At 39.8% G+C, this 13,449-nt stretch overlaps 1 protein-coding gene across 1 annotated transcript in view; it reads right to left on the reverse strand.

The window, feature by feature from the left end:
* Positions 1-267: 267 nt before the first annotated feature.
* The window catches only part of exd3 (exonuclease 3'-5' domain containing 3), a 45,961-nt gene continuing 32,779 nt past the window's right edge, over positions 268-13,449 (reverse strand). Inside the window, exons 20-21 of the mRNA XM_022197998.2 lie at positions 1,904-1,970; positions 268-1,739 (exon numbers count right to left, since the gene is read on the reverse strand). Coding sequence (XP_022053690.2) covers positions 1,360-1,739; positions 1,904-1,970 — 447 coding nt within the window. The 3' untranslated portion in view covers positions 268-1,359. The remainder of the gene's footprint in view (positions 1,740-1,903; positions 1,971-13,449) is intronic.

A 13,449-nucleotide genomic window follows, 5' to 3' on the forward strand; every position in this document is an offset into this window, starting at 1 on the left:
AAATTCAATGTGAGATTTGAGAAAAGGGAAGAAAGCGAGGAGATTCTGTCAGCATGTGGCGGGTTACTCTGTGACCTGACCACTCTCGAGCCTCAGGGTAGGAAACCCCCACGCTAGTGTTACACCTGACAGACATCAGTGAAGCTTAGATGATCTCATCAATCTGTCCACCCTCAGTCCACCCTTACCATCTGCTTTGTGGATTTAGAAACACATCAAAAAACAAAACATCTGCTGACGGAAAGAAACGATCACTACTTCTCACAATGAAATGAAAAGTCGTTTTTATCAGCACATCCAGCTAAATAATTAAACATTCCATAACAGTAATAAGAGAGAATAAAAAAACATACAGTACCACAAGAATTGAGTCTTTTCATCACCCAACAACAGCTTTCAAGTCAAAACAGTAAAAAAAACTTGTCAGCAGATGTGACCCCAGAAAGTGTTGAATGGAACAAATTAGCTTTGGTGCATACGTGTCCTGTAAAGCTTTATAGCTCTACGACATAAATCTGTGGTGAGCCAAAAGCCCCTTTCAGACATTCACCCCTCTCCGGTAATCTGACGACATGTGAATGTGTCGGCTCCACGGATAAACGAGCAACCTGCTCATTTTTCTGTAAAAGTTGCAACAGCGATCTTACTACCGTAGACCTAGCAACATCTGCGGATCTTTTTCAACATGGCACAAGTTTGAACTGATTTAGGAAAGGCCTTTTCTGCCATTTCAGCACCAGTATTGGTCCGTAGATATCAGAGTGAGCCTTTGGCCTCTAATCTACTACAAACTGTAATGTTCCAAAGAAAAACTTACTGTGAAGAGGAACAGAACAGATTAATAAGAGTCATCAATAACAAATGCAATACAGATTTTAGCAGAACATTAACATGAGCTTAAGTTTATTATGTGTGTAGGAGTCTTTCCTCTGAATTCACCATAAATGTGACTTCTGACTAAGAGTCAGTACAATCAACAATAAAAGTCCAAATGTGATCACACTGTGACCGGTCTTTGGTTCACTGAAATAAAATCAATTGTGAATTCTCGTAAACAGAGTAAATTTTAAATTGTTGAAAATAAAAGCATGTGACTAACGCTCTCACCTGTGACCATCACATCACCTCCGCTGGTGATCCAGGTGTAAAAAAAATCAACTTATTAACTCACATGTTACAGAGGGCTGGCAGATCTATACTTACAGATAATTTAATACTTCAAGTGATGCAAATTTGAAGTTCTTGTTGAAACCTTTGACTTGTAATGGCAGCTTAAACCTGTAGTCCTCAGTCTTCTTATTAAGTAAAACACATGAAGTGCAAAAGCTCTTCCTAAATATTTTATCAGCTCTACACCAGTCAGTTCTGCTGCGCTGACGTACTGGGATCAGCGGCTGATTCAATGTCTTCGTCTGTTAAGTGTAAAACCTCCTGAAACATGGAGAGGACTCGGCCGAAGTGAGAGCCCTCCCAGAACACCTTGCCACATCTGGTGCAGACATAGAAGAGCGGTATCCTCGGCAGGAGGCCAGGAGGCACAGCGTGGAGCTGAATGGGCGCCCCACCGGGAAAGGTCAGGGTGTCGGGGTCCAGCCCTGAGAGGGGGGCCCAGCGACACTGAAGGGCATACCTGGGCAGTTCAGGGGTCACACCGGGGGTCAGAATGTCACCAAGCTTCTCCTCTTCCTGTTGATGGGACTCCTGGAGTGTTTGGTCAGTGATCTGCTCCTCCAAAAATCCTGCACAGAAAACAACTTTAATCTTGAGGAAAAATGAGGAAAAATTAGCCATAGTGAGGTCAAAACTGCAACATGTTGTTTATCCTGATATACTAAGCATCATATAAAGCATTTCAGATAAAACAATGTGAGTTTTTATGAAAGCAAAAAAAGGTTCGACACACCTTTCTGTTTAAGCATCCTGGCCATGTCTTCTCGAGGAACCGCCACATACTGGTCGCTGTTGCACGCCTGGACAAACAGAAAAAATAGTCATTAACAGCTGGGTTAAAAGAGGAATTTTCAAGAGCCGTTACTCATCTAAGATATCCTGAGAAAGAAAGAAAAAAACAGATTTTAGTTGGTCCTCAGGAGACGGCTGGATCGGTTGAGTTACAACAACTGAAAGAGAAACTTGAAAACTTGCGACATAGTAATGAAAAACAGAGGGATTCATTTCATATTCAGGCCACGTGTGTACCTCTATCTTTTTTTTGGATTTCACAGAAAAACCAGCAATAATTTGTGTGGATTAAATATCTTAATGGCGATAAAAATGGTACTCAAGATGAATAGGATGACAACTTCTGTAGAACATTAACTTTAATACAATTTCATCAATCATCAACTGACATATGTCCATGTATGAAATAGCATCTCAGACATCAGTGATGAATGAGTGCAGGGGTTATCAGTCTGTATTTCAATACATTTACCAGATCAGCGGCAGGAGACGCTATTATCGGCTGATAAATACTGTAGTTTCGTGAACAAGAATTAATTTTAATTCATGAATTAGGTTTTCTGATTACATGTGGACATTTACCTGCTGCATAGTTATATTGAAAATAAGTTCATTGAATACAGAGTGCAGATAATGCAGATAAAACCAACTTTGCAAATAAAAAAATTAATGAACAACAACAATATGATATTTCAGTGTAATGTATCGACCATTATAAAAACCTTATCAGTCAACCACAATGATTAGTTACGGACTATATATATTGTGGAGTATTTATTAAATTTACTGCCTGGTAGTAACTTTACTACACCCAACTAACCACAAGCCGAGTGTATGACACAAACTGATGACGACATCTGCTGTGCATCCTAATGATCCACAGTAAATGAGCTGATGATCGCCGTTAAATTCTTAATCCTCTGAATCACGCGTCGACAATATGTATGAAAACCTCACCTTACTAATGTTATGGTAACTATAGGAACCAGAGTTGACCTGTGTCAGGCGTGTTGGAGCAGGATAAAGCAGGACTGCAGCACCTCATAACCTGCGTTGACCCATTCACACCGATAGCAAACGCATTTTTCCCAGGTTGTTGCTTTGGTGTGAAAGGCCACAAGTGTTGGAGAAGGATCAGATCGGTGTGTGGAGACGCCGTTTACGCCTCACTAATGTTCACATGTCCATGCTGTCCTGTCCTTCTCCATGGTAAAGGTCTCCCTGGAAGGACATTAGTGACCTCATGTTTGCCAGCCCCTAACGTGAACACACACACTCGTCTGTAAGCCATCCTGACAGCATGTCAGTGCTAAAAGCCCTGTCAATACACCTGAGCTCCACCCAGCAAACAGCATTCCACTTAGAGGTCGGCTGTAATTCAAACCTCGCTCACAAGAAAAATCCTCGACTGGCTCACGTAACGTTTGTCTCGTTTCACCTGTGAAACATTAGGAGCCAATCAGGAGCACTCAGCACCCGACACAAAAGCATGTCCTCTCCTTTCTGTGCACATGGAGAGCAGTGTTTACCTCTGGGGTAACAGAGGTCAGGACAGGAGAAAGCTGCAGGAGACAGTGGAGGTGTGGGAATAGCAGAGGTGTAATCTCCTGTCCCGTCTGTGGGAATAAAGCTCACAACTCCCTCAGAACATGCTGTATTCTCATCCTTGCATTCTACTTCACGCTCACACACAACAGGCAAACACACACTGAAATTAACCACACAGACACAACACATTACACACCACAGTGTGCATAAACCGCATACAAATGCACATAGCACACACACATGGCTCACACATACGAGTGTGGCGGCAGCCAGGAAAACAGACTGAGCTATTTGCTCAGCTCAAAGTTTCCCAGAGTTGAGCAAGCCAGAACCTGCTCTGAACTCTCAAGGCTAAGCCACGGACAGGCAGGCACACACGCATACCATCTCCAACACATGCAACCTGGATGGAAATAATTCTATAATCAAAACAGCGAGCAACAAATGCAAAGTTCCTGCAGAGATCCATCATACAGATAAGCCCTGTAGTACGAGAAGCTATTTACATTTGCAGTGACACATCATACTGATACAAACAACCTGCAGGAAAAACAGAACAGATGGTGTTTTATTTTCTTGTATTACCAAATTACTGGACTTTTCAGGTATGCAGCCATCAATGAGAGCATGGGGCCAGTGTTAAAGCAAAGTCATGCTTTCTCTGTTCGCATGATGTAAATGTCATCATCCACTCAAGTCTGGTTTTAGAGTTCGCATCAGTCAGATGTAGAAAGCACAGACCGGAACTGATACTTTCTGCATCTGTGGGTCTGCATGATGTAAATCTCTCTCCAGGTTCGCAAGAGTCCACATGGACCCGTTTCGCAAAGGTTTGTGTGCAGCCCAAAATATGTGCATGTGTGGTGACTACATTACAAAGGCAGGAGCAAGAGTGCTTGGCTGTGGTGTTCCCAGAAAATGTAGTCAAGACCTCGTTTCCTTTATGCAACAGAGTTTTCAAAACTGTCTTATGCTGACTACAAAAGCAGTTTAACAACAATAACAAATGTACATGTATTGGAGTAAAAACATGGCTTAAGAAGCACATAGCTATGTAGTTTTGTCCAGTACCAGTATATTCCTTCCACATCCGTGTGTCAGCAAAAGTCCACAATCACACATGGAAGGTCAATTTTGTCACGTCTGCATGGACACCTCTGCAAGGAACCCAGAATGTGTCACGCTGCAGTTTTCCATGTCTTTGTATTTCATGATACTGTGTGTCTTTGGAGGTCCTTTGATTTGCACATGCTTCCCCACTGAAGTTCTAAATTCTCCAGAAATCCCGCCCGCTGTGACTGGAACACCTCAGGAATAACTACACTGACGCAGTACTTCAATCTTCAACCAGCTGCCATATGCGCTAAAAAAAGTACAAGATCACATTTGAGAAACGATGCGACAGTCTGCATAAGAGACAAATGTGTACTTCTTGTAGTAACAGAGCTGTGTGCATGTCTACGATCCTCTTAAAGTGTGCATCAGTCACGAAGAAACTATGAAGAGGCTTTTAAGAAGCACATAGCTACGTAATTGTTTCCTTAAGAGCACTTGACTGACAGCACTGGAAAAACAATTCTAGCATGAAACCATGCAAAGTCAGATCTTTTTCTTGCTTGTGTAGATTTAATGTATTGATCATGTAAATTCACTGCGCCTCCACGCTGCCCTCTTATCGACTGTGTTTTAAACCTGAATCAACTCAGTCTCTCAGCAATCAAATCGCTGAGAGACTTTCCATCACTGTTCAAAATTTAACAAAATGCCAAATTATGTTCAAAAACTGGCATTAACGCAGCCTTTCTCTTCAAGCATTTTGCAATTCAAAACCACATGGGGGCTTTAAATTAGATCAAAAGGCCACCGAAAATTAAATCAGCAAGCATAATGAAACATTTTAGAGAATTTTAATTTAATTCTGCAGAGTTTCAGGCTGTTGCTACATTGTGTTCCTCTGCCTGTCCCTTTGTTCTTTTCGTGTTTTCAGGGAACCTCGTGCATTCTCACACTCGGAACGCTCCTTGCCGTGACAACAAAGGCTATCTAAAGTGTGATACTGTGTTTCAAAGGATGGGAGGTGGTGGAAAAAAGAAAGAGGAGAGAAAGGGGGATAGTGGAGAGGAGGTAGGAAAGAGACGGGGGGTGAGAGGGAGGGAGGGGGATTTTTTTTCCCCTCTAACGTGCTCAAACACACACACACACACACACACACACACACACACACACACACACACACACACACAGCAGTGGCTCGGTAGGCAGCTCCCATGGGAAAATCCTCGACCAATCTCAAGAGGCGGTGCTTTTAGGGCCGATGCAGGTCACATGGTCAGACCAGCCAATTGGGCAACAGTGATTTGATTCAAACTGCGGTAAGTCAGGTAAGGGGCAGCGTGGGAACCAGAGAGAAGCAGAGTGAGAAGGGAGCTCGAACGGCACCATCGTCCCTCTTTGAAAAGGCCGTCTATCCGGCTTTATGCAAATTTAAAGTCCGAGTGAATGTTAAAAATACTTGAAAGTCCACCGGCTAAGGCTGCTGCGGTCGAAAACATCTACACTGTGCACAAGAAAAGATCTTTTTTTTTCCTCTAGAAACTACAGTTTTCCTTCCAAGGAACGCATAAGAAAACATTCAAAATCAGAGATTCATTGTTTGCTCACATCATTCCAAGTGTGGGAACTCGAGCCATCGGCGATTCCTTGTCATTCTGTTAGATGGCAGATGTCAATTTTGTTGCCGCTGTATGTTTATGCTGAACTGGAAATTCTACTGTACCGTACCTCTGTAGAAGTGATGAGTAAGGTGAAGCTAACGAGAAGAAAGCATTGACATTTTCTGCTTTCCCACACAGTAAAAAGGTCATGCAAGGTGATTTGAATGTCTTTTCTCAGACATGATGCAAACTGCAGAAAAGTGAGGCTTTTTTTATTTTCTCTGGCTGGACGGGAGACAGGAGTGGAAACATCGCACTTCGTTCAGCATTCCCCGACTGAAAAACCTGGCATCATTTCAGTGTTAATCATTCAATAAGAGTCTTATCTTCAAGTGAAAATTAAAGCCGGAACACCAGTCGCCAGTTTGCAATGTGATACCAAAGAATGGGGAAGAAAAAGAGAAAGTCCCAAAAACTGACATTTTGATTGAATCTATTTTTCTCTCAGCTAATAAAAATAGTGACTGGAAGATGTGCTTTTACTGCACATAAAAAAACAGTCTACATTTCCTGCATGACACCATCAAACCGTGAAATGCAGGTAAGAAAATAAAGGTGCAGTTACACAACCCTCTCTTAGTTATTCTTTGGATTCAGATGGGTTGTACTCATCAAAATATGTTCAAAAAGTGAATTAGTTAAAAGCAGAAGCTGACCCGTATTGTTTTTTTGAGGTGGAATACCAACATTAGCAGACACAAATATGGATTTGTAGTGGGTAAAGGCATATCAAACACAGTATAGATTTTAAGAATTACTACGAAAAGGTCAGTAGAAGTAGTACAATAAGACTTGTAGATGTGTTACATCAATAACACCAAAGCCTTCGAACACCACGCACTAATCCAGATGTTATGGAACAGAAACGTAGATGGAAAGATTTACAAATGCTAAAAAAATTCTATTTGCAACAAAGTGCAGCAGTGAGATTAAACAACAAAATTGGTGAAGAACAACCAATAATACAAGGACTCAGATGGGGATGTGTGCCATCACCTGACCTGTTTTCCTTGTACAGTGAAAATGTCATGAGGAAAATACAAGGCTTACCAGGAGGATCCATCTGAGGTTATAACATCAGTACCACACGTTATGCAGATGACACAGTGCTGATAGCAAACAGGGAAGAAAACTCACAAACCATAGTATCTACAATAAACACAGACACCCAAGAACTTGGTCTGTCTTTAAACAAAAAGCCAACAGAAGTAATGATAATTTCAAAGTACAACATCATTCCAACCTGTAACACAGAATTAGACCAAGAAATACTGAAGCAGGCTCATCATTTCAAAAATCTCGGTTCATAGATGACATCTGATGGGAGATGGAAAGCAGACATCAGATGTAGAGCAGCAATGGCAAGAACAGCGTTTACAAAAATGAAAAATATACTGACAAATAAGAAAATAGCAATTAGCGTCCGTAAGAGGACTCTCAGCTGTTATATTCTACCAGTTCTGATGTACGGCTGTGAATCTTGGAATTAAATAAAATGTCAAACAAAATCACTGCAGCAGAGATGTGGTTTTACATGCTACATATATCTTATACGGCCAGAATAACCAATGAAGATGTTTTAAAATTACTAAACGCAAATGATACGCTACTAAACAATATTAGGAAAGGACAAGCAACATTTTTTAGACACATCATAAGGAAAGAGACCCTAGTATATATCGTCACAACTGCAAAAATGAATGGGAAGAGAGGGTGAGGCAGACAGAATGAAAATGATAGAAATCATGGCTACACATGGAAAGAGCAACAGTCCCAATTCAGAAAGCAAAAGATCAGATAGATGGAGAGAAATGATCACCTACGCTGAATGGCATGGCACTTGACTGATTAACCAACATTAGCGAGTAAATATATCAGCCAATATTGCCATAAATGCATGTTAGAGTTATATTAAAAAAGGAAAACGATGGGGCCATTCTTCCTGAACTTTCTAGCCCTGAGTTTCACAAACGAGTAAGCAATTTTGCATGAAGACAAGTTTGATTCTGCACAATGAAGACAAGCTGCTCTGCAGGACGAACTATGTGATGAAACTGTTTCCTAATTACCAAAAGCATCTGTTTCTGTCTTATAATCTGTAAAAGAAAGCTTCCATCAGAAAACACACACGCCAGTCCTGGTATATCTAAGACATGCTAATATGATATCGGCCAAACTATATCAGTCAGGTTCTTGTTCAAAGTAAGTAAATAAAGTTTATAATATAGTGGATGGAGACAAATGATTTCAATAAAGCACACAAATATACACCTGCAGTAAAAAGGGTACAATCCCAAGCATCCATTTAGTATGTTAAAGTGTCAAAGTACAATGAGAAAATGTCTACAGTTTAGTTAAAGGTAAAAATATTCTTCGAATCATGCAGAGGTTTATTAGCACACCTTGTCACATTCTTTAAATAGTTGGGTAGATCCTTTCAAAATAAGTTCTTCCTGTATTTACAGTACTTAAACACCTAGACTAAGGGTCAATCCTCGGCTGCTGCGGGAACAAGAGGGAACTGCTGCAGTGACCTACTAAATGTACTTTCCCACAGTATCCTGAGGGTATCTGGCCAACATCTCAGCCCGACAGTCTGAGGTAATTACCGGCTCTGTTAACTAACCACTACCACCTGACGGCAACCTGAACTTGGACCACAGCGGAGCCTGTCTGGGCTTGACATCACACACACCTTCCTCTGACTCACACACACATGTGCACATACACACACACGCACATACTGCACAGGCATGCAGGCGATGTAAAAACTCAGATGCAGCTCTCACACAAACACACACCCCTCGCTGATTCATGTGGCACCCGCTTTTTTCACCTGCATGAAGCACAAATTATAGTCGCACTGCGTCTTCCCTGATTTTTCCCAGGGATACAAATCACAGAACGAGACACGACCGTACGATGTTGCTGTGAATGTATCTTTAGTGTACATGTTCTGTATTTCAGCAACATGGACATCGCACAAAGAAGACACTGCAAACTGATTTTTTTTTTTTAAATCTTAACTTAAATCTTCGGAAACACACTGCTTTATTTTTTCAACACTGCTCCTTGTGTGTTTCTCAAGTCGTCTGTCCAGACTAATATATTTCAATACTACTAATTTCATCCACACTACTTGGACATTTTAGGACCTCTTCTGGAAACGCTGCTGATCCCGTTTAAGTTTGAAAATTCCGGTGTTGCGACTAAAGGTATGTGTCCACCACATTCGGCAATTTCACATTGTCTATGTCAAAGCATCGCGTTGGATGCTGGTCTGGTTGTGGCGCGTTTTGAGCTGCAATCCGGTGCGTCTCCCCGGACCGGGCCGCAGCTCATTTGCATAAAGTAGACTCAACTTCTACTTTATGCAAATTTGATGCAGCGTGCGGCGGTCCGAAGCATCATGAAACTTTTGTCTAAACTAGCTGTTGGTGAACTAAAACCAGGACAGATTCAGCTACTGCACGTTATTTCTCGCCTCAAATGCTTTCAGAAATACTTTTTGCTGAACTATTTTCATAATAAAAGAGGAAGTTTGTAACTGAGCTGCCATGTTGCTCTAGATTGAAATCCAGGAGCAGACAGCTCCCGAGTCGATGTCCAATCAGGGGCAGGATGGTTGGAGAAGAAGGTCGGCAGGAGTTGAACACCGGCTACTGGCCTCAAGTAAACACCCACCAAGCGTGCGATTTTCAAATGTGGTGCATTTACGGGAAAAATGCATCTGGTGGACACGTAGCATAAGTCTGGACACGTGTTTGTGCTTGATTGAGCCTTACCGTCGTTACATTCCTCACCTAATCTATTACACTGCGATCATTTATCATCGTCTGAAACGGAGCTAAAAGGCTCATCTGGGTGGAGACATTAGTATTAGTGTGATGTAGCTCGAGGATTTGGGGGTGGTGAGTCTGTCTACCACTGTCTATGTATTTGTGGATATTATGTCCATGAACTAGACTGAAACATTTTTGTTGGTGCAAAGTTTTAAATCTGGTAATTTCAGTGCATTTAAAAAAACAACAACAAATAAAGCTATTTATTTATATCAAATTTTCCCAATGAGGGAGAGTTTTCTATTTATCATTTGATCATTTCTCAGTAAAATTATTCATTTCCTAAATCTATAAATCTATATCTAGAGTAAAAACCAAACACGGAGAAGCTGCATTCAGCTTCTATGCCCCATATATATGGAACAAACTCCCAGAAAACTGTAGATCAGCTGAAACTCTCAGCACATTTAAGTTCATTCTGAAGACATACCTGCTCTGAGCTGCTTTTGATTAAATTATTTTAAGTTATTTTAAATCATATTTTATGAGTTACTTTTAACAGTTATTTTAACTCTTATTTTATGACAGTTATTTTAAACGGCCCTTGTTTTCTGACTTCTGTTTTTGATCTTTTTACTGTTCTGACCTTTTTTAATGATTTCATAGATGTTTTCTTTTGTTTTTCTTTTAATAATTGTTGTCATCTTCTATCTTAACATCTTTGTAAAGCACTTTGAATCGCCTCGTGGTTGAAATGTGCTATATAAATAAATTTGCCGTTGCCTATAAGATGCTATAAAAAATAATAATAAAGTATATGACTTAAAATCACAGATGTCAGTGTATTATATATATTTTTCAGACCTTAAAGACATTTCTTATGACTTGATCATGTGCTTTTTAACACGTGTCTTGCTCATTTATATACTTTCCTTTACACCTTTTGCTTCTATTTTTCCTAAGGTGCTATATATGTTATTACAGTTGTCCTATATTTGATTTGGTTAAAAAGTACATTTCAGTATGCATACTGTAGTTTTGTACTTAAACATTATTATCACTATAATAACTACATTAGCATATGTTTAAGCTGACATGTTATATGATATATAGTGCAGTTGTTATTTTAGATTCATGGGAAATGTGACATATTGAAGATATCATTGCATTTTTGACAAAAACTCATTGTTTTCTATTATTTGAGTTGTAATAAATCATCAGTAGTGACAAAAAGCGAGGCACCACTGGGACTTTAATTGCCGTTTCTCGTAATATGCAGGGAAACGGTTTTAATTTTCCTTCTCCCTGATTCTGTTTAACTCTTGCTCAATCTTGTTTCTTTCTCTTGTCAACTTTGTTTTCCACTTTCGACCATTTTCTCACCCTCCACTTGGCCTCAGCATTTCTGCCTTTTCTTCCCTCCCTCCTTTGCTCCCTTAGTCCGTCTTTATTGGTGCTCACTAAAAGGGGTAATGAAGAAGATAATAGTCTAGAGTCGAGCAGATAACAGTCTCGCCGTCACACAAATAGCACTAATGCCTTCCCTTGGCTTGGCACAGTCAGTTCATTCTGTTTTTTACACACTCAACCTTCAACCCCAACCTCTATCTCTGCCTCTTTCTCCAGCCGAACCGATGTCTTCGCTCGTCTGTGTCTTGCTTGAAGCTCCATCTACCCCCTTCCAGTGTTTTCTTCAATTTCCCCTCTCTCCTTTTCTCCGGTTGTCTCTCACCTCTAACCTCTTTCTTTCTCTCGTTTTCCAAGTACTCCTTTTTTTTTTCCTCTCTCTTCAGACGCCAGATAGCTGGGGCCAGTCTAAGCCAAACAGCTCAAGAAAACAACGAGCTGAAAAGGTCCGTTGACAATGCTGCTCACTGGGCAATGGGGTTTTTGAAGGGGGATAAAAACGGCTCATCTTAAAAACGTAAAAAGTTGGATTAAACCAGCAGCAAGCCTCTATTGATATGTTGCTTTTTTATTAGGGCTTAAGATGAAAACAATCAGGCTAAACATTTTAAGTTAGTGGCATAAAGAAATAGGTGGTGCATGACATAAAATACAGTCCGTTCTAAATTTTTAATGTTGATTAATTACCATATTAGCGTCAGTTCATCAGCAAATTCTTTCTAAACTGGAACGACCCGCCTGAAGACATCAGGTCAGCCAAGTCAGTAATCTCTTTTAAATCCCCTCTTAAAACACACTTTTACCGGAGAACCTTTCCTGACTTTACATGAGTTTTAACTTACTTGAACTGTCTTTTATTTAATGTATTTTACATTTGTACTGTTCTTACCCTGGAAAGGTATTTTGCCCAGCATGGGTTTGTACATAAATGTGTTTTTAAACTTGATGATTCATTTGCAGCAGATGTGAAGCACTTTTGTTTTGAAAACTGCAATATATATAAAGTCTACCATTATTGTTATTATTAAAACAATCAGTTCGCTTGTCAATTAACACAAAATTATTCTGCAACAATTCTGATAGTTGATTCATTGTTTAGGTGAAGCAAAAATGTAAAAAAAACTTACTGGCTTTAGATTCTCATATGTAAATATTTGCAAGTTCTTAAAGTTTTAAACAACATCTTAAACTATTTTAAACTATTAATATTGCGTAAAAAGCTCTTGCTTGTGGGGAAATGTGATGGGCATGTTTCCATTATTTTCAGTACCTATAAAAGGGAAAAATGAAAAAGATTGTATTCAACATTAAAAAAAAAAATGTTGTGCAAAAAAAAACAACAATGTAAAATGCATTTTAAAAGAGCATTTCCTATTTCAGTGACTGCACAAATATTGACCAAACTGTCAAAAACGAATACTGTTTAAGGAGGTTATCCCTCACATTATGATTTCACTGGCACCCCAGATTCTTCCTTGTCTGACCCACAGAAAACCTACCCCTACCCAGACATTAGTCTGATTCTTAGACCCTGTGGCCATTAACAACCCCATCTTCATTCCAAATCATCTTTAATTAATGATGCATATAACGGGTAGCTGCAGCCCCACTCCAAACACACTGTTCAAACATTTTCAGTAACTTTTTTTATAATAAGCAAAAGAGTAAAAACGTGCCAATATAAGGATATTACTTCTGCAAATTATTGTGCTGATATAATATTATGACACAGACTGCAAATGTGAAAGCATGAATTTTGGATCAGTTTCAAAAACACAACAAAAAAAACTTTGCATATTTATGTATGATACAACTGTCAAAAATGTCCCGCTTTAAAACAACTGTTGATATTTCACAAATTCCATTACCTACATTCAATTTATCTTACCGTTTTCATCTTACTTTTCTTTCTCTGCCTGTTTTTCCATTGATTGTTGCACAATTGCTGAGGAGACAAATGATGGGTTTTGTGGTTTGGGTCATATGGGCAATAAAGACAACTGGTTCTCTCTCACGTAGAGCATCCATGCAATTTG

This window comes from Acanthochromis polyacanthus, chromosome 18 (assembly GCF_021347895.1).
Source record: "Acanthochromis polyacanthus isolate Apoly-LR-REF ecotype Palm Island chromosome 18, KAUST_Apoly_ChrSc, whole genome shotgun sequence".
Lineage (NCBI taxonomy): Eukaryota > Metazoa > Chordata > Actinopteri > Pomacentridae > Acanthochromis > Acanthochromis polyacanthus.